An 18,569-nucleotide genomic window follows, 5' to 3' on the forward strand; every position below is an offset into this window, starting at 1 on the left:
GCTAATCGTGAACCCATCCCATTCGTGCTCTTCATCATATCGTCACCCGTTCCTCACCCGTCCACATCATCTCTTCTAGGTACCGCGGAACAAGAACTGCAGGTCCTCTGGACTCAAGCGATCCATAGCGACCTTGTCGTTGTTGACTGTACCAGCAATCATGGCAGCCTTCTTCTCCTGTAGAGCAACCATGCGGGACTCGACACTGTCCTCAATACAGAGACGAGTGATTACGCAAGGTCGCTTCTGGCCAATACGATGACATCGATCGGCAGACTGCCACTCAGCAGCAGGGTTCCACCATCTACGGCAAATGTTAGCGAGCGTGATATCCGCGAACGCGACAGTACTTACGGATCAACGATGAACACCCTGGAGGCTTCTGTGAGGTTGAGAGCGACACCTCCCGCCTTGAGCGACACCAAGAATACCTCGACATCCGGGTTAGTCATGAAGTGGTCGATACTCTTCTGTCGCATGGCTGGCGTCATACTACCATCCAACATGACGGTATTGAAGCCAGCACGTCGCAGACGCCACTCGATAAGCTGCAACATCGAAGTAAACTGGCTGAACACAATAGACTTTAGCGTCTGCTTCTTGCTGCGCAGCTTGTAGAGATCGTAAACCAGCATCTCGATCTTGGTTGACGAAGTCCAGTTCTCCATCTTGATGCGGTTGATGATTGACGTCTTCTTAACAGAATCCTCATCTTGCTCAAGCTCAGGCTGCTCGAAATCGATTGTGAGTGCAATATGGCAGCGGGGGCAGTCTGCATCGGTACCAGATGCCTCGCATGTATCCATGAAATCCTTCACGCAAGCTCGACAAAACTCATGATGGCAGCGCGACCGCACAGCATCTTCAGCCGGCTCGTCGCATATGTTGCAGACATATACGTTCTGGGCCCCCTCCGCAGCCTTCTTCTTCAGAAGCAGGTCTGGGTGGTTAGCAACCTGGCGCATCTGCATGATCAGACCAAAGATGTTGGCGTAGTTGTTAAGCATAACACCCTGTGCGACGTATGTGTCAAAGTTGCGGGCCGAATTGGTCATGATCGAAGATGAGAAGTCTCGCTCAATGTCGCTGAAGAACTCGTTGTGGATGATGATATCCTTCATAGGTAGTTCCTGGCAATAGTTAGTTCTATGTTATGTTGCGAGACGCACATTTGCAAACATACCATTGAGTTTGTATGGTCGCGCTTCATACGACGCAGCATGATGCGAGCCGTGATCATGTGCAACTTAGTCAGAGCGTCTTCGCGAAGCTCTGGATCATCGCCAGTGATTGGGTTCAGCAGCTCCTGGTTGAAGACAGAAATGTGCTCCGATGCACCGTGGTTGCAGGCGACACACATGTGATCATCGTCGGTAGCCCAATGCAGCTTTTCGCAATCGCACGAACGACAGAAGTAATCTGCAAACGGACGGACCTCAAGGAAGCGGAGCAAGGAGAAGAACTCTCCAATACGATTCTGGACCGGCGTGCCGGAGAGACACCACTTGTATTCACCTTGTAGCGCGAAGCAAGCCTTGGCTACACCCGTGTTGCGCGACTTGATGCTGTGTGCTTCGTCAAGAATAAGCCGATGGAACTTGATTGCGTGCAACGGCGAAGCCTCCTTGACGATGTCCTCACCACGCGACCAGCCCTTGGTCTCTTTGCGATGAAGAGACTCCAAGCTATTGTAGGATACCATGATAACATCATAGCTCCTAAGCTCTTTGACGGACATCTTCTTGCACTTCGCATTTGTGCCATGGTAGACCAGAACCTTGAGCTTGTTGTCTGTGTACTCGCGGATCTCATTCGACCACTGCATCAGCGCAACTGGCGGGACGCACACAAGTGTCGGCTCCTTTGCCGGATAGTCAGACATAATAAGGGAGACGGCCTGGATAGTCTTGCCCATTCCCATCTCATCACCGAGGAGGCCACCCCGATAGTGCGTCTTTTCTTGTCGAACCATCCAGCTCAACCCCTCAAGCTGAAATGGCTTCAACCGGCGGCTGATGGACGTGGGCTGTTCTGCCTTTTCAGTTTCGAGGATGGGGACCTTCTCAAGATCCTTCCACATAGAGAGCAGCTTCGGATGTTGCTGCTCAGCGCGCTCACGATTCATAGCACGCTTTCGCTCCCACTTGTCCGATATGTGCGCCCATCTCGCGCGACGCTTCTTATTTTCGACTTCATCCGCACGCGACTTCTTCTTCTTTCCTCGTGGTAGCTTCGATGCTTTATTCGCAAGCTTCTTCATCCGTGAGCTTGCCACCATGAGTGGTTCCTCATCGCTGTCGCTGTTCGGAGGCTCAGATAGGTCACTCAGAGCAGACTCCGCATCTCCCGGGCGGAACTCTTCGCCTTCAGAGACATCGTCATCAAGGAAGTCATCCGGAAGAAAGCTTGTTTTCTTAGCACTAGAGCGGTTGGAGCGGTTCCGGTTACGGCTGTTGCTCTCGACTTTGACTTTGGCCTTGGCCTTGCCTTTGCCCTCATACGCAGGTGACGTTGTCAGCTCGTCAAGCAACGAGTCGGCATCATTATCGATTGAATCTGAGTCGTCCACTTTCGCCTTGCCTTTGCCTTTGCCGCGATACGACCTGGCCTTGACTTTGGGAGTGAAGGTCATATTCTCGCCATCCGATTCGATGTCATCCTCTTCAGTATCAAGCTTAAGACGCTTGTTTGGGCGTGCAGCTTCGTCGTCCTCCATATCTTCCATGTGCATCTGCAGTGCAAGTTCCGCATCTGCATCAATCATTTCGCGGTCGTCGTCGGACTCCGGGACGCTGCTTCGCGTCCTCTTGATGGAGGAAGACCTGCTTAGCGATGCCGTCACAGCTTTGCTGAGGCCACTCCTTCGGGCTGAGACCGATGCTTTCCCGCGGCGTATCGAGGCGGCGGGAGTGGTTGAGATGCTCGTCCCTGGCGTTTCATAATCGGAGTTCTCAAGCGACGGAGAGCCGTGGGAGCTGTCTTGCTCCGCCGGCTGCGGCTTCGTCCTCGGTCTACCGCGAGCGGCTGGAGCCTTGCGCGAACTCATCGAAGGTATAGCGACCTCTTTCAGGACACGCCTAACCGTCGTAGGAGGCTCAACTGGCTGCACTTCAATTGTGTCTTCGTCGTGGTCGGACGAGTTGGGTACAAAGGTGCGCTTTTGAGAGGGGCGGCTGGTGGTTGCGGGTGCCTTACTTGAGGCTGCAGTGAAAATCAGCGCATGAGCCGCGTTTGCGTTGGGAGGTGATTGATTGAGCAGATTGGCAACTGAGAACGTACTTGGAGTTGTTGCTGATGGATACGAGACAGCAGCGTCATCAGGGGCACTCAGCAAAGAGCGACGTGTCACACGCATCGTGTTTGTGTTTGCAGCACTGCGTTCTGACAAGGGTGAATGATAACGAGGCAGGAAAGAACGACTGCAATCGCCACCAGGGGCAGGACGGAGTTTTGATGAAAGCCAGCGATAGGCCGAGACGAGGACCCTGAATTGTGGCAAATCAAGCGCGTCTTTCAACTTTGTCCCGCGCAATAGCAGAATGCGCGTTGATTGGCGAAATCAGTACGAGTATATCTTCTAATAGGTTGTACACGACTCCAAGTGAAACATCAAGGACGGCAGTGCGAGGTGGGGTCGAGGGTAGACGCGTTGAGATGCCGCGCGCCATCACGTGATACTCTAATTAAGCTCAGCGCAGGCGCCACCTGTAAAGGTCCCACCGAGAAGAGTTGATGGTACCCTGTATAAGTTCAAAAATCTCTATAAAACTGTAGAATATCTTGAAGCTGCCTATACATTCAGCCTCGTCTAGAGACTTGTAATCAGTACGTCTGTCAAGACTATCAGCGCGAGCCATGTAGAGGCAGAGCGCGCACGGACTCTACCGCTGCCTTGTGTGAGCCTGGAAGTAGCTACGATCATGTGAAAACAACCTCATATTGATGCGCAACATGTAGTGCGTCTGGCGAAAAGTGCTTTAGATGCAAGTACCGAGGCCTTCGAGCTTGCGCCTTGCATCATTGACGCCAGCGTTGACGTAAGGTAACCACGATGTGCTTCTCTGCATATTTTGGTATGAGCAAACCGCTCGATTAACACCGTACGTCACAACGTTTTCAGGACATATATTGCGGCGCTAGAAGCTCATGCAACAAAAGGCGGCTACGATTCAGACGGTCAGAGCTGCCAAATCTGCACTTTCAGATCCAGGTGACTCACCTTTGCGGAAGAAGTGAATCTCTAACCATCAAGCATGTCAAGACAGTGAGCGAGAACGGAAGCTATCTCGAAATCAGATTCGGAGCCTGAGTTTACAGTACCTAACCTGGTGTTCATCTGCAATGTGAGGCTCGCAAAAGTCGACACGAAACCCAGGTCTACCCACCAAGTCGAGCCGTACTACCGCTTGCAGCCTCGCGGATGTTCCCACCATGCTGTGTTACCAATTATTATTAGAACTCATGTCATGCAGTTGTGTCGTAAAGGAAGTGAATTCACTCGACGCTGTTGCGCGTTGCCTGGATAGATTGCGACCGACAGCCGCGCGTGATCCATTACATGCCGCCTCCGCAGCTGACCTTGTGTGGTGTTTAGCAGCACGAACTGGAAGGCAGCGGTGTATAGCATCCCAAATCCAACGTCTCCGAGTGCGTATGTAGCAAAGGCGGTGCATCCGAGGAGAAGCTGTTGTGGTAGTGGTTGCTTGTACGTAATGTTACGTAAATTAGTACTCCTTACGCTTAAACTTCAACTGCGATCGTCACCCGCTTGTAAGACGCGAGCGAAGCACGTCAGGCTATCCGAAGGGTATGCTGAGTGGTATTATGCCCGGGTGTTTCCAAATACAGCTCATTTCAAATCCGAATGATGCTTTTATCGCTGTCTGCTTGCCCTTTCATAATTCTGTCGTAGAGTATTTAATCGCTGGTGTGTACATTCCGAGTGCTGGCGATCTCGGGTTATTTAGTTGCAATACTCAGTGGACAGAGGCATAGAAGATGAGTGTCTTATCAAAAGCGCGCGAATGGGACCTCGACCTTGACCGATACCTCAACCGCATACTTCCTCCATCACCACTGCACAGACTTCCTGCACCAATCTCGAGATTCTTGGGCTATAGGAAAGCCCAGCGCCAGGACGTTGGTAATGTACTTGGAGCATCGTGGTCCATGCTGGGAGCATTCTGTGGGCTGGCAGTGGTGGCCGCGGTCTTCAACAGCATGAGCAGTATACAACGGCACCATCCACCTGCATTGATAGCATCTTTCGTACGTTTTGGTGTGCCGTTCTCAGTGGGAAGACTCGCTGACCAGGACAGGGTGCATCTGCAATTCTGGAGTACAATGCCATTCGGTCACCACTCGGTCAACCACGCAACGCTCTGCTTGGACATACTTTCTCGGCGCTCGTCGGCGTTGGTGTTTCCAAGCTCTTTCAGTACCACTCCGAGTACGAGTCAATCAAATGGATCGCAGGCGCGGTAGCATGTGGCATTGCATCAGCCGTCATGCTGCTCACAAACACGGTGCATCCACCAGGCGGCGCCTCCGCTGTTCTTGCTGCAACGGACCCTGTCATCACAGCGATGGGGTGGTATTTTGCCGGTCTAGTGCTTTGGGGCACAACTCTGATGGTGATTGTCGGCCTGGTGGTCAACAACATTCAAAGGCAATTCCCGATGTATTGGTGGACGCCACTGGACCTGAGGAAAGCTAAAAAGGAAGACGAGGAGACGATGCCGGATGCTAGAGGCGGAGTGGAGAAAAAAGAAAGCGAAGCAGAGCAAACGTATGGAAGAGACAATGAACGGATACACATCACTGGTGCAGCCGTGCTATTACCAGAGGATCTGAGTCTGAATGCCGAGGAGACTGAAGTGCTGGAGAGATTGAGCGAGAGACTGAGAAAAAGGGTGGATGCAAGACTATGCGCGGGCAGTCAGCGAAGTAGTACAGAGATGACAGTCGTGCCCAGCAATGTTGAGCGACCAGGGTAGTAGACTATCAGTGGAGCAAGATAAGGATAGCCGCGGAGACTTCAAGCGCGTTTGTTGGTTGCCTTCGCTACTGCCCGTTGGCAACCACGACACCCAAAAACAATTCACTGGACTTTGCTGTCGGAGTAGAAAGCTAGAAAAACTGTGTATAGCTTCAGGCTATCGGGTGGGCGGCATGCAGTTGCACCCTGGTCGCTTTCCACTGTAGGAGAGAAGCCGTAGATGGTAGTGGTACAATTTGATGTACTATATGGCTACATTTTTTTCAACCTGATGTAAAGTATGAAGTATCGAATTTGAAATCGCAGGATTACTTGAACGCGGTACGATGCTACTGTGCATCGTCGAGATGCTTGCGATGAACATTGAATGTGAGAAATGGGCTCTTGCGGGGTCGGCTCACCAATGACGTCCGCGGGTTGTTGGGAGCGCTTGCCGCCACAGGAAAGAGTGAGTGTGCATGAAGGCAGCCACGCAGCATGGTCTGCCTATATTTGGTCACACAGTAAATTCTCTACACAGCAAATTCTCTAGTGCGCCATCTTGACCGCCTCTACACAAACTGTAACGTCTTTGCCCAGTCGTGTACAGTCAGCGCCTTTGTTACCTATTCCGACACTTAGCGGGGCAATCTACGGCGGGCAGTACTTTCGAAATTTCTGCGCTATCAACGAACCACCACAACATCACCCACCCGTCAACATGGTCTCCGCGTCTAAAGCTGCCCGTGAGGCAAAGCGCGCTGCTGCCGGCGACAAGCCCAAGAAGTCGGCCACCTCCAAGCTGTCGTCCAAGGCCAACTCGAAGAATGCCTCCAAGGCCAACTCGGTCGACGGCGATGACGAGGACCTCGAGCTCAACGAAGAGGTCAAGAAGCTCACCATGCAGGAAGACAAGCACGGCCTTTCTGACCGTGTGACGACGGGAGTGCTCGCCTCGCTGCCCGCCTCGCGCGACGTCAAGATCACATCGGCGTCGCTGGTGTTCCACGGCCGCGTCCTCTTCAACGACACGACGCTCGAGGTCACCTACGGCCGCCGCTACGGCCTGCTGGGTGAGAACGGCTGCGGAAAGACGACGCTGCTCAAGGCCATCGACAAGCGCGAGTTCCCTTTCCCCGAGCACATCGACATCTACCTGCTGAACCAGGGCGCCCCCAAGACGGAGCTGGGTGCCTTGGAATGGGTCGTCCGCGAGGCCGAGAACGAGCTGGCCCGTCTGGAGAAGCTCGCTGAGACCATCCTTGAGAACGACGGCCCAGAGAGCCCCCGCCTCGAGGAGATCTACGAGGTATGTCCACCCAGTCCCAACGTTGACAGCGCCGCCACTAACAGCAAACCAGCGTCAAGAAGAGATGGACCCGTCCACCTTCCACACCCGCGCCTCGCTCATTCTGACTGGTCTCGGCTTCAACAAGGTCACCATCAACAAGAAGACCAAGGACATGTCCGGTGGTTGGCGTATGCGTGTCGCCCTCGGCAAGGCTCTCTTCGTCAAGCCCGCGCTTCTGCTGCTCGACGACCCGACTGCCCATTTGGACCTCGAGGCCTGTGTGTGGCTCGAGGAGTACATGAAGAAGTGGGACCGCACCCTGATTCTCGTCTCGCACTCCATGGATTTCCTCAACGGTGTGTGCACAAACATGATCGACATGCGCATGAAGCAGCTCCTCTACTACGGAGGTAACTACGACACGTACATGAAGACCAGGACCGAACAGGAAGTCAACCAGACCAAGGCCTACGAGAAGCAGCAGGACGAGATCAAGCACATCAAGAAGTTCATTGCCTCGGCCGGTACCTACGCCAACTTGGTCAGGCAGGCCAAGTCTCGCCAGAAGATTCTCGACAAGATGGAAGCCGATGGTCTGATCGAGCCCGTTGTTCCCGACCGCGTCTTCACATTCCGCTTCGCTGATGTCGAGAAGCTGCCTCCGCCTGTGCTGTCGCTCGACGACGTTACCTTCTCCTACTCGGGCGACCCCAAGGACAACTTGTACGAGAACCTCGACTTTGGTGTCGACATGGACTCGCGAACAGCCCTTGTCGGACCCAACGGTGTCGGAAAGTCGACTCTGCTCAACATCTTCACTGGCAAGCTCAGCCCCACCAGTGGTGTTGTGTCCCGCCACACTCACTTGAAGCTCGGTGTATACAGCCAACATTCTGCTGAACAGCTGGACCTCACAAAGTCGTCTCTCGACTTTGTCCGCGACAAGTTCTCTCACATCAGTCAAGACTACCAGTACTGGCGTCAACAGCTCGGTCGTTATGGTCTGACTGGTGAGGGCCAAACCGCCAAGATGGCTACCCTTTCCGATGGCCAGAAGTCACGTATCGTCTTCGCTTTGTTGGCCATTGAGGGCCCCAACATGTTGCTCCTCGACGAGCCCACCAACGGTCTGGACATCCCAACGATCGACAGTTTGGCTGACGCCATCAACGCGTTCAGCGGAGGTGTCGTCGTCGTTTCTCACGACTTCCGGTACGTCCTCTCATCCACTTCACTGTACACAACACTAACATCTCGCAGATTGCTCGACAAGATCGCAAAGGACATCATGGTGTGTGAGCACAAGACTGTGCGCCGATGGGACGGAAGCATCGGCGAGTACAAGGGCCATCTCCGCAAGAAGATGACATCGACTGGTGCGCTCTAAGTGGCCCTCGGTAGGGTTTCTGCGACTTAGATGCGTCTCCTGAACTGCGGGACGCGTGTGCAACAAAAGTAAAAGCCTTAGAGCAGGGTTCAGGATACCTCTGCAGTAGGCTGGCAGCTCGGCGCGACCTGCTTCAGTGTCTTGCTGCATGATTAGAGACATCTGGATTCTACGTTCCAATGCATTGGGCTTTAGAGGAGTTTATTTAGAATTTTTGGTTCACGAACAGAATGATATCATATAGAACAAAGCGGATGCGCGTCGTTTATGCTGGTGGTGAGCATCATGTGGCAGGATGGTGATGATGCAGTGAACGCACGTCCCGGCCAACGAGCTAGACGCCCCGCCGCGAGCTTGAACCTCTGATCGCAAGCACGCAGCTCCAACCCTTGGAACAACGCGCGTGATACTGCACCGCTCGCTGAACAGCTCCCTCAGAGTACTTGAACAGTATCTGTGCTGCTGGAGAGGAATATATCACTCTTCTACTGCTCGTCGACACAAGACACTGCCCGCCATGGCGGAGCTCACGTCGATGAAGCTCAATGCAGAGTCACATTTGCTGCTCGTATGACTCTGTTCGATCCAAAAGACGACGAACTTTATTACTGACTCTGTAAAGGACCAGCCCCTGCTCCGCATGCCCTACGAGCTCTCGCGGCGCAACTTCAAAAACGCCCAGCGCGTGATCGAACACTCGTCTGCCAACATGACCACCTCGCTCGCCGCTGCCACCAAAGCAGCCTCGAAATCCGCCTCACCCGACGCCACGCTCGATTCGCTGGATGCCATGATCAGCAAGATGCAGGTCCTGAAGCGGAAACTAGAGGGTTTGCACGAGGAGGAGACGCGCATACATAAAAGCGCCAAGGCACGGTTACGGCATCTCCAAGACCTGTACGATGTGAACAGCTTGGTGGACGTCAAATACGATGAGTGGTCGCGAACGAGGCTGTCAAGATTGCTTGTCGACTATCTCCTGCGCGAAGGCTACTCCGAGTCGGCGGCGCATCTTGCTCAGAGCAAGGAGATTGAGGACCTCGTGGACGTGGATGCCTTTATCGCATGCCACAAGATTGAGCGGAGCTTACGGGAGGGCATGAGTACCAGCCTCGCATTGGACTGGTGCAAGGAGCACAGCAAGGAGCTGAAGAAGGGGGGCAGTATGCTGGAGTTCGAGCTCAGATTGCAACAGTACATTGAGCTGGTCAGGCAGGGTCACGAGGCAGGCTTGAGTGATATGGACGGCATAGAGGGTCATGGCATGAATGGAGTGAGTCTCGGCACAGGCGGCGGCGAGACCAAACTCGTCGAGGCAAGAGTGCATGCGAAGAAGTACTTGAGCACGAGTGGGGACTTTGAGCTCCTCCGTAAAGCTGCTGGATTGCTTGCCTACAAGCCTTGGGATGACGTAGAGCCATATGTGGTAAGATATCAAATACTGGCGTGTCTCTCGCATTGCTAACCTTTCTTAGTCGCTCTACTCTCCATCACGGTGGGCTCATCTAGCGAACCTCTTCCTCTCGACGCACCACAACCTCTACTCGCTCCCGCCCCGACCGCTCCTTCACATCGCGCTTTCTGCGGGGCTCTCTGCCCTGAAAACTCCAGCGTGCCACTCCGCGTATACATCGTCATCGGCCAATGCGTCATCGGCCACCACATCCGTGTGCCCCATCTGCAGCACCGAGCTCAACGAGCTTGCGCGCAACGTCCCCTATGCGCACCACACCAAGAGCATCGTGAAGAACGACCCAGTGGTGCTCCCCAACGGAAGGATATATGGCCGCGATCAACTGACGGCGTTCAACAAGAAAGTCGGAACCGAGAGCGGGTGGGTCAGGGATCCAGTTGATGGTATCAAGGGAGAGGCTTGGAGCGAAAGCGAGGTGCGCAAAGTGTACATCATGTGAGGTTCCTCTGTATCGTAGGATTTGGGTCATGGCATAGCGCGGCGTTTGGTGGCTTTCTTCGGTGCTTGGTTCAGCCACGGCAGGCTGCTGGTAGCACGGGATTCATGTGCTCTCCACATTGACAGGATGAAGGTATCTTTATGTATGTTCCATACGGTTGCCCTAGTAGGCTTCTCTCGACCTCGAATCATGTATCTCAATCATCGTCGCTGTCACTGCCTTTGCGTGGTCTTTTCGTCCTCGTCCTCGTTCTTTCTTTCACCTTCTTGACGCCTGTCTCTTTCTCGAGCTCCTTCTCTTCGTCGCTGTCGGCGACTAGTGGTATCTTCTCAAAGACATAGGTCCTCGCATCTCGATCCTCTCCTTTCCACGCGCCACCCCCTTCGATCGTACCTAGCGTCCTTACATGCTTGTACCCGGGATACTGGCTAGCATCAAACTTCCAGCTCTCCACCACCTTGAGGCCTGCATGTCGAGCGAGATCACGGACATTCCACAGCGTGTACGGCTCGCCTTCGAAGAGCGTAACGACGATGCGACCGCCCATGCGCAAGAATTGGCTACGGGGACGCAGCGGACTCGGATGGTTCTTGTGGACCTGGGACGCGAGGATTTGCAGTCGCTGTTTCGCGCTCGTTGTCTCCAGGCAGGATTTGAAGAAGGCAACAAGCAGCGCTTGGTTGGCGCGTACTTGTCTGTTCACGTCGGTGCTCAGTCCGCCCGTGTGAGGGAACATGAAGCATATGGTATCCCACCCGTCCTGGCCTTCGTCGTCGTCCTCGCGCGTGCATCGCAGGTGCTTGTAGCTCGATAGCTTGGTCGCGTCGATGCTGTGATGTATGGGTACGGGCGGTGTGAGTTGGGTCAATTCGTCGTGGATGCTTTCGAAGTTGGGGTACTTTTCGCGCACTTCCGTGTCCGAGTCGAATGAGGTGGCCGTGACGTTTGCGCAGCCGTGTTCGATGGCCAGGCTGCGTGCGAAGCTGAAGTCGCCTTCGCCGACCAGCAGAATGTGCTCGTATTCGCCGAATGGGACGTCGTGCTTTTGTGACGCTTGCACGGGCTGTGCTTGCATCTTTTGTTTCTTCTTGGGCGGCTTCGGCGCGTTGGTCGATATTGTTGCAGCCTTTGCAGTTTTGCGTTGATGCGCGGCGATTTTACGGGCACCGTCTCGTTTCAGTTCGCGGCGCGCCTGCTTCGTCTTGGTCTTGGACATGGTGGTTGCGTGTTGTTTCGCTGGTGACTGCTTCTCGGAGGTTACGCGGGGAACTTTTTCTCAAAGGTAACTTGAGGTAGGCTTGTGCCCTAACACGTAGCCGCGATCACCCTCGCAAAATGTCAGACATAAAAAAACAGACAAGGTGCAAGGGTGCAAATTTATCTGGATCGCTTCGTGTGCACCCACAGCTTTGTTCTAAATGACTAACTGTACAATGGATGGGCTGATACATGACATGACGTCCCTTCGCGCAAGCTACTCCAGAATACGCTCGCTTGACCATTGAACATTTCAACCACGAAATCAGGCATGTCCTATGTTGTCTATATCAGATCACGCTTGACGAACTGATCATACAGAGTCGATCCAAGCCTGGCAGGAGAGCGCTCAACGACAACACCAGCAGCCTCGAGGGCGTTGATCTTGGAGTTGGCATCACCCTTTCCTCCACTGACAATGGCGCCAGCGTGGCCCATACGCCTGCCTGGAGGCGCAGAGATGCCAGCAATGAAGCTGACAACGGGCTTGTTGGCAGTGTTGTACTCCTTGAGGAAATCTGCGGCGTCCTCCTCGGCTGAGCCACCAATCTCTCCAATCATAATGATACCGTCCGTCTCCTCGTCCTGCAAGAAGACCTTGAGGCAGTCGATGAAGTTGGTTCCTGAGAAGGGGTCTCCACCAATGCCGACAACGAGCGACTGGCCAAGGCCGGCTTGGGTGGTTTGGTTCACGGCTTCGTACGTGAGGGTTCCGGAGCGAGATACGATTCCGACACGGCCGCGTTTGTGGATGAAGCCAGGCATGATGCCAATCTTACATTGTCCCTTTACATCTTGTTAGAGTTCCACTGTGCGGCTTGAGGCTTCTAGCGAACATACAGGAGCGATTATGCCAGGGCAGTTGGGGCCGACCATGCGGGACTTGTTCTGCGACTTGAGCATGTCGGTGATGCGGACCATGTCTAGCAGGATTAGCGGACGTGTATGTCAAGGCAGTGGTCGTTTGTCCATACCATGTTGTGGGATGCCCTCGGTGATGCTGGCAGTTGTAAGTTTCTGGTATGCTCCAAGTTCACATGCACACCTACGTCACAATCAAAGGTACCTCTGCAGCGATGGCTTCCTCAATGCTCTTGGCGGCAACTGGCGGGCTACATGTAAATCAGTCTGTGTTGGACGTGGCGGTGTATTGTTTGGTGGAGCGTACGGGACAAAAATGGCGGAAGCGGTCGCACCAGTCTCTTTGATAGCATCCGCTACGCTGGCAAAGACGGGCTTGCCGAGATGTTCTGAGCCGGCCTTCTTGGGGTTGGTGCCTCCGACAACTTTTGTGCCTGTTTCCGACACGTCAATGCCTCGCCCTCATCATTTAATACGGCGGTGGAGCGCGCGCATACCGTACTCAATCGCTTGTTGTGCGTGGAAGCTGTCTCTACTTAGCTGCCAATTTCTGTGCGTGGCCAGTGCATGTCCACTCACGTGCCCTGCTTTCCAGTGAAGCCCTGGAACAGCACTTTTGTGTCGCCATTGATACGGAGGTTCTTAATGGTCTCGGCATACTGCGAAGAGCCTGTCGCATACTGCCTGGTAGCGGATTTGGTGAGCGCCGAGCGCAGTGGGTATCGGAGAGCCTGCATCGTGGCTTGGAGCTGTCACGAAGGCAGAGCTGTGTGTGGGGGGGGAGTATCACGGGTCGGCAGTCGTTGGCCGAGTTGGTTTTGAGTGAGGTCGAAGCTGCGACACACATGGCGGGAATTCTTCGGCTGCAGCTTGGCCCAGTCTCAAAACTTAACCCTAAGAGCCCCGTCCGCGCCCGAAACCTCCACGAAAATACCTCTTCGTCTTTGATACAGCATTGACATTACTCGGCTTTTGCTATCAAATACCTCGACTAGGCAAATCCGCTAGCCCCCTCAATACACTTATATGCACCTCCACATGTACCAAACATGTCCTGCAAATCCGTCGCCAACGCCTCTGGACATTCCCACGCTGCGAAATGGCCGCCCTTTTCATGACGACGCTCAAACACCACCGGACCCAGTGTCTTGTTCCAGCTCAAGGGAAGCAGAACGATCTCCTTTGGGAAAAGCGATACACCCAACTTCACATCAATATACTTCGCCGCCTGCTCAAAAGCCGGAGGCTGCCTGTGAGCATTCTCAAAGTAGATGTGCTGAGCAGCCGCTGGCCCTGGCTTGGAGAAGTAGTATATACTCACCCATGTGAGAATCTCATCCTGAGTCCAGCTATAACCGTCTGTCCATGTATGAAGCTTTTCGAACATCCATGCCAGCAACCCAACAGGACTGTCGGCTAGACTGTAGCCAATTGTTTGCGGTCTGGTCGCATGAACCTGCGCATAAGCCATGGCTGTTGCCTGCCATTCTTTAGTAGACCCTAGTCTATCTAAATCATCAGCTCCCAGTTCTCCTAGTCCATCCGGAGGTGCTTGAGGGCTTGGCATGTTCGTGTGATGCGCCATACACGATGTTGGATACATCCAAGCCAGGAAGCGGGCGATCAAATAACCAATATCGCCCCCATGCATAGCTGCCCGATGGTCACTATCCGCATTGCTTGCAGTACGTACAGCACTTACCGTACTGATCGTAATCGAGAGACTGCATTAGGCCATGGTATGCCTCTGCATGCTGGTCGATTCCGAATCCTTCCTAGTCTCGGTCAGCCACCGCTACAACACCCTGCCTGACCGCTGAACATGCCTTCTTGCTACCATCAGAGAAGCCAAAGTCTACAAGGCTGGGTGCTACGATGTGAAATTTCGGTGTTTCCGGACTGCCTTTCGTAAGCAGAGGCAGTATCTTGCTGACTTCGGAAAAGTTTCCGGGCCACCCATGCAAGTATAACAACGGTATGGCATCCTGTGCCCAACTTCTCGCGTGTATAAAGTGTATGTTGTACGAGCCAAAGCGATTGACCTCTACCGTGGAGGTGAATTGTGGGAGTTTATTCAACAGGGTCTCCTGTGCGCGCCAGTCAAAATTGTGCATCCAGTACGATACTAATGCTTGTATCGATTCTGCAGAACACCCACGCCGCCAAGGGTCTGCCACTTCAATATCGGTCGGTGGATCGTATAATGCCAGTTTGGCATGGAGCTTACGAAGCCTGCTCTCCGATATTGTAATTTGGAAAGGAACGGCGGTCGCCATTGCCACTTTCCAGGAAGATAGAAGTTCCACACTGAAATGTAAGAGGGAGTTACTTTGGGCAGGCCGAGTTCTGAGACAAGATAGTAATTCAGCTTTTAAAGAACATATAGGTCGCCTAGGGCGTACGAAGGGGAGCCACGCATTAATTGCTCAATGTGGTTGGTATATACCTAATGCGCGAACAGCCCGAAACGGGGATTTGATAATGCGAAAGACACAGAGCTATTATCAATTGTATTGGCCGAAAGGCATTGCCCCCTTGTTCACGGAGAATCTTGGAATATGCATGGTCTGGTCGTTGAGCACGACATCTGACATAATACCGACTGACTAGCCACTATTTACTCGAGCGCAGTATTCCAAAGCACATGATTTACACTAGCATTACGTTACGGACGGATTTCGGAATTTGCATCTCAAGCAACAGTGAGGAGCAGCTGCATTCTTCACGTAGATACGATGATAGATTTGCTTGGATACAAAGATAGATACGGACATGCCATCTTGGCTTGTAATTTACCGAAAATCAACATACTTTTACAATAGACTATGCTGTCAAATTACCAAAACAGAACGCCATGGACTCTCTGCCGCGTGCGCCTAGGAATGGCCATGAGCCCTTTCTCTTCCTGTTATCTAGCTCTGTCCTAATAAGGTCTCCGGACACTAAAACGACATTTCATTTACCACAAAGCCACTGGCACTTGTTAGTCGTTGACTAATCAACATTGAATCGCTAGACTTACTAATCGCAGACGAGATTATGACCGTTTACTAAGCTCAGTTTGCTGCTGCAAAGCTGCACGGTCGCGTCTCCGATCTCACGAGGGAAGGCCTTGCGGCCTTGCCTAGCCTCAAACACGGTCCACGCCTCTTTCAAGCGTGGGTCGTCCTTCGTTTCCAATCCTCTGGCAACCATGTCTGTCCATATAAAGCCTGGAGACAACGCGTTAACGCGAATGTTATTCTTACGGGCCTCCAAGGCAGCCTAATAGGAAGTCAGCCACAAGGTCGATTTAGTCGAACTTTAAGCCCGTAGACAAGTCGCACATAACTTACAGTTTTCGTTATACCAACAACAGCGTGTTTCGATGCGGTATAAGGGCCTGTTGCCATACCCGCAAGTATTGAATTGACAGATGCGCAATTCACGATTGCTCCTCGTTGAGCGAAAGGGTGGTCAGAGCTAGATCACAAATACGTACTTAAAAGTCGATTCACATGTGACCTAATCAAGTAATCTCTACTTAATGCTTACCAATTTCCGGGTTCTTGCCTACTCATCTGTTGGATCTGATGTTTCACACAGTAAAATACTCCGGTAGTGTTTGTCAGGATGACCTTTTCGAAATTAGGCGCCAAAGTGCTCTCCAGGGGCTCGTTTATTCCACTAATACCAGCAAAATTGCTAATCTTTCAGTTAGCGATTTGCATTTAAACGGACTTTCGTAAGGCCGCTTACGCTGCATAGTCAATTCTGCCAAAAGCTTGTACCGTCTTCTCGATTGCCTTTATCACATCTTCTTCCTTAGTCACGTCGCACTGTAGTGCCAAACACTGTAGTATAGCGTAAGTATATGCTAGCAGAATAGAGAATCATGGATATTAAGCCCACTTTAGCGCCCTGCTTTTCAACCTCCTGTCTGCCTTGTTCCATAACATCATCAAGAAGAACATCGACAATTGCTACAGCCTCACACCCCTCCCGTGCGAATGAAACTGCTACAGCATTTCCGAGTCCTCGGGCTCCCCCAGTGACGAATGCCACGCCTGATATTGACTTCAGACTCATCGTTGGGTATGTTTGCAACTGTGTGTTCGAGATCTGAAGAAGACTATAGTATGTTGTCCTTGGGGCAGTTTCCGATATTGTTGCAGTGGAGACATTTCGAAGATGAAGGTTTTCCACTCCTAAGTATACAGACCATTCGATATGACCGCTCCATGACATGTCACGCGCTCCTAGAGTGCGGGGTGCGGGTTCCCACGGAAGTCAGACGGAATTACTGTATAACCAGCCAGGATGCCACACCCCGCAACCCTGCATCACTTTGAGGTCGTGATTAGAGAGGATCGGTCATCGATGTCTTGCATACGATTGCTAAAAATCACGTGCACGAGCCAGCCGGAATTTTACGTGACATGGTCGGAAAATCTGTATGTTCATGCGACCGGAATCCTGTAGAGCATACAACCGGGCCGACAAGGTCTTGAACTGCTGAGTATTTTGGGTCCTACAGAGCAATCCGTCGAAAAAAACATTTCACCTTTGATCGACCTACTCGTTTTGAAATTTCGCTGTAGAACAATGGGTTACTTGATCGGGTTCACGACTTTTCGCACGAGTCACAATGGCAACTTAGCCCTCGCTGGTTCTGTTTCCGCGGGACTTGTTCTCCTTTACTTGACACACTGCATTCTGGCAGCTATTTATCAACTCTTCTTCTCTCCTTTGCGTCATATCAAAGGACCAAGGCTATGGATCGCATTCCCTGTTTTCCAGCATATTACGTTCCTCAGAGGCAATCTCGACTCAACTTTACTCCGACTTCATCAACACTATGGTCACGCCGTGCGAATCGGGCCTAACGAGATAAGCTTCAACAATGCCAAAGCTTGGGACGATATATACGGTCACGGCAAGAATCTGCCAAAAGCATCCTTCTTCGATGCGCCCAAGGGCCTGCCGGAACATCTCATCTCTGCCAACTCTGCAGACCATACAAGATACAGGAAAGCTATGTCTAACGGCTTCTCGGAAAGTTCCATCCGGTTACAGGAGCCGCTGATAAAAGTGCATTCTGACCTCTTCCTGGCACGACTGCGCGACCTGGCGATCTCGAACCAACGGATAGACATGGTCAAATGGCTCCACCTCGTCACTTTTGACTTGATCGGTGACCTGGCTTTCGGTCAATCGTTTGGATGTCTGGAAAGTTCGGACGAAGGCGGCTTCGTTCGCAACATGTTCTACTTCATCAAAGCAGGGGCATGGCTGCGTGTGGCGAGTAGCTACCCGCTACTCAAGTGGCTCTTCAGAATCACGACTCCCAAGCATCTGATCGAAGCACACAATGCACAGTTGGAGCTAGCAAAGAATACAACCACGAAGAGGATGAACAATGCAGATCAACAAGGTCGTGGCGACTTTCTGGATGCCATGGTTAAGAAGCGCAATCAGCCAGGCGGTCTCAATGATCTAGAGATCATTGTCAATGCAAACATCCTTATCAGCGCTGGTGCGGAGACTTCAGCTACCACGATGGCTGGCACGCTATTTTGGCTTCTGAAAAATCCCAAGGTAATGGCTAAGGTACAGCACGAAGTCAGGACCACGTTCAAGAGCCAAGACGAAATCAACTTCATCACATCGACATCCAAACTTCCATTCATGATATCTTGCATCACAGAAGCGATGCGACGCTTTCCGCCCCTGCCAATCACCCTTCCCAGAAAAACTCCAGAGAACCAACGGACCGTAGTATCTGGACATGAATTGCCACCAAATGTGAGCCTATCGTTGCATGCAGTCATTTCCATCGAGCTGATCTAAGACCAGGTTATTGTGGGTGTTAATCAGTACTCAGCATACCTCGACGCTCGAAAC

General features: G+C 52.5%; 9 protein-coding genes across 9 annotated transcripts; 4 read left to right on the forward strand and 5 right to left on the reverse strand.

The window, feature by feature from the left end:
• Positions 1 to 75: 75 nt before the first annotated feature.
• Positions 76 to 3,355, reverse strand: SNOG_15379 (hypothetical protein; the record flags this gene model as incomplete). The annotated part of the gene is made up of 3 exons (XM_001805477.1): positions 76 to 304; positions 355 to 1,130; positions 1,184 to 3,355. The coding sequence occupies 3 exons, from the start codon at positions 3,353 to 3,355 to the stop codon at positions 76 to 78; spliced, it is 3,177 nt and encodes a 1,058-aa protein (XP_001805529.1).
• A 1,643-nt stretch (positions 3,356 to 4,998) lies between these two features.
• SNOG_15380 (hypothetical protein) lies at positions 4,999 to 5,950 on the forward strand (the record flags this gene model as incomplete). The annotated part of the gene is made up of 3 exons (XM_001805478.1): positions 4,999 to 5,227; positions 5,314 to 5,788; positions 5,878 to 5,950. 3 exons carry the CDS (start codon positions 4,999 to 5,001, stop codon positions 5,948 to 5,950), a joined length of 777 nt encoding a protein of 258 aa, XP_001805530.1.
• A 748-nt stretch (positions 5,951 to 6,698) lies between these two features.
• Positions 6,699 to 8,847, forward strand: SNOG_15381 (hypothetical protein; the record flags this gene model as incomplete). Its single annotated transcript, XM_001805479.1, has 3 exons — positions 6,699 to 7,286; positions 7,339 to 8,480; positions 8,529 to 8,847. 3 exons carry the CDS (start codon positions 6,699 to 6,701, stop codon positions 8,653 to 8,655), a joined length of 1,857 nt encoding a protein of 618 aa, XP_001805531.1. The 3' UTR covers positions 8,656 to 8,847.
• Positions 8,848 to 9,172: 325 nt separating this feature from the next.
• Positions 9,173 to 10,568, forward strand: SNOG_15382 (hypothetical protein; the record flags this gene model as incomplete). Its single annotated transcript, XM_001805480.1, has 3 exons — positions 9,173 to 9,223; positions 9,284 to 10,081; positions 10,131 to 10,568. 3 exons carry the CDS (start codon positions 9,173 to 9,175, stop codon positions 10,566 to 10,568), a joined length of 1,287 nt encoding a protein of 428 aa, XP_001805532.1.
• A 196-nt stretch (positions 10,569 to 10,764) lies between these two features.
• On the reverse strand, positions 10,765 to 11,784 carry SNOG_15383 (hypothetical protein; the record flags this gene model as incomplete). The annotated part of the gene is made up of 1 exon (XM_001805481.1): positions 10,765 to 11,784. One exon carries the CDS (start codon positions 11,782 to 11,784, stop codon positions 10,765 to 10,767), a length of 1,020 nt encoding a protein of 339 aa, XP_001805533.1.
• Positions 11,785 to 12,079: 295 nt separating this feature from the next.
• On the reverse strand, positions 12,080 to 13,447 carry SNOG_15384 (hypothetical protein). The gene is made up of 7 exons (XM_001805482.1): positions 13,266 to 13,447; positions 13,184 to 13,212; positions 12,994 to 13,120; positions 12,875 to 12,937; positions 12,800 to 12,825; positions 12,666 to 12,748; positions 12,080 to 12,611 (listed from the first exon to the last, which is right to left on the reverse strand). Exons 1-7 carry the CDS (start codon positions 13,421 to 13,423, stop codon positions 12,111 to 12,113), a joined length of 987 nt encoding a protein of 328 aa, XP_001805534.1. The 5' UTR covers positions 13,424 to 13,447; the 3' UTR covers positions 12,080 to 12,110.
• Positions 13,448 to 13,677: 230 nt separating this feature from the next.
• Positions 13,678 to 14,157, reverse strand: SNOG_15385 (hypothetical protein; the record flags this gene model as incomplete). The annotated part of the gene is made up of 2 exons (XM_001805483.1): positions 13,678 to 13,983; positions 14,008 to 14,157. The coding sequence occupies 2 exons, from the start codon at positions 14,155 to 14,157 to the stop codon at positions 13,678 to 13,680; spliced, it is 456 nt and encodes a 151-aa protein (XP_001805535.1).
• A 1,471-nt stretch (positions 14,158 to 15,628) lies between these two features.
• Positions 15,629 to 16,754, reverse strand: SNOG_15386 (hypothetical protein; the record flags this gene model as incomplete). The annotated part of the gene is made up of 6 exons (XM_001805484.1): positions 15,629 to 15,659; positions 15,709 to 15,950; positions 16,022 to 16,148; positions 16,221 to 16,370; positions 16,425 to 16,519; positions 16,578 to 16,754. The coding sequence occupies 6 exons, from the start codon at positions 16,752 to 16,754 to the stop codon at positions 15,629 to 15,631; spliced, it is 822 nt and encodes a 273-aa protein (XP_001805536.1).
• A 516-nt stretch (positions 16,755 to 17,270) lies between these two features.
• On the forward strand, positions 17,271 to 18,515 carry SNOG_15387 (hypothetical protein; the record flags this gene model as incomplete). Its single annotated transcript, XM_001805485.1, has 1 exon — positions 17,271 to 18,515. The coding sequence occupies one exon, from the start codon at positions 17,271 to 17,273 to the stop codon at positions 18,513 to 18,515; it is 1,245 nt and encodes a 414-aa protein (XP_001805537.1).
• Between the last annotated feature and the right edge of the window lie 54 nt (positions 18,516 to 18,569).

The sequence above is a fragment of the Parastagonospora nodorum genome, assembly GCF_000146915.1.
Source record: "Parastagonospora nodorum SN15 chromosome Unknown scaffold_37, whole genome shotgun sequence".
NCBI classification, from domain to species: domain Eukaryota; kingdom Fungi; phylum Ascomycota; class Dothideomycetes; order Pleosporales; family Phaeosphaeriaceae; genus Parastagonospora; species Parastagonospora nodorum.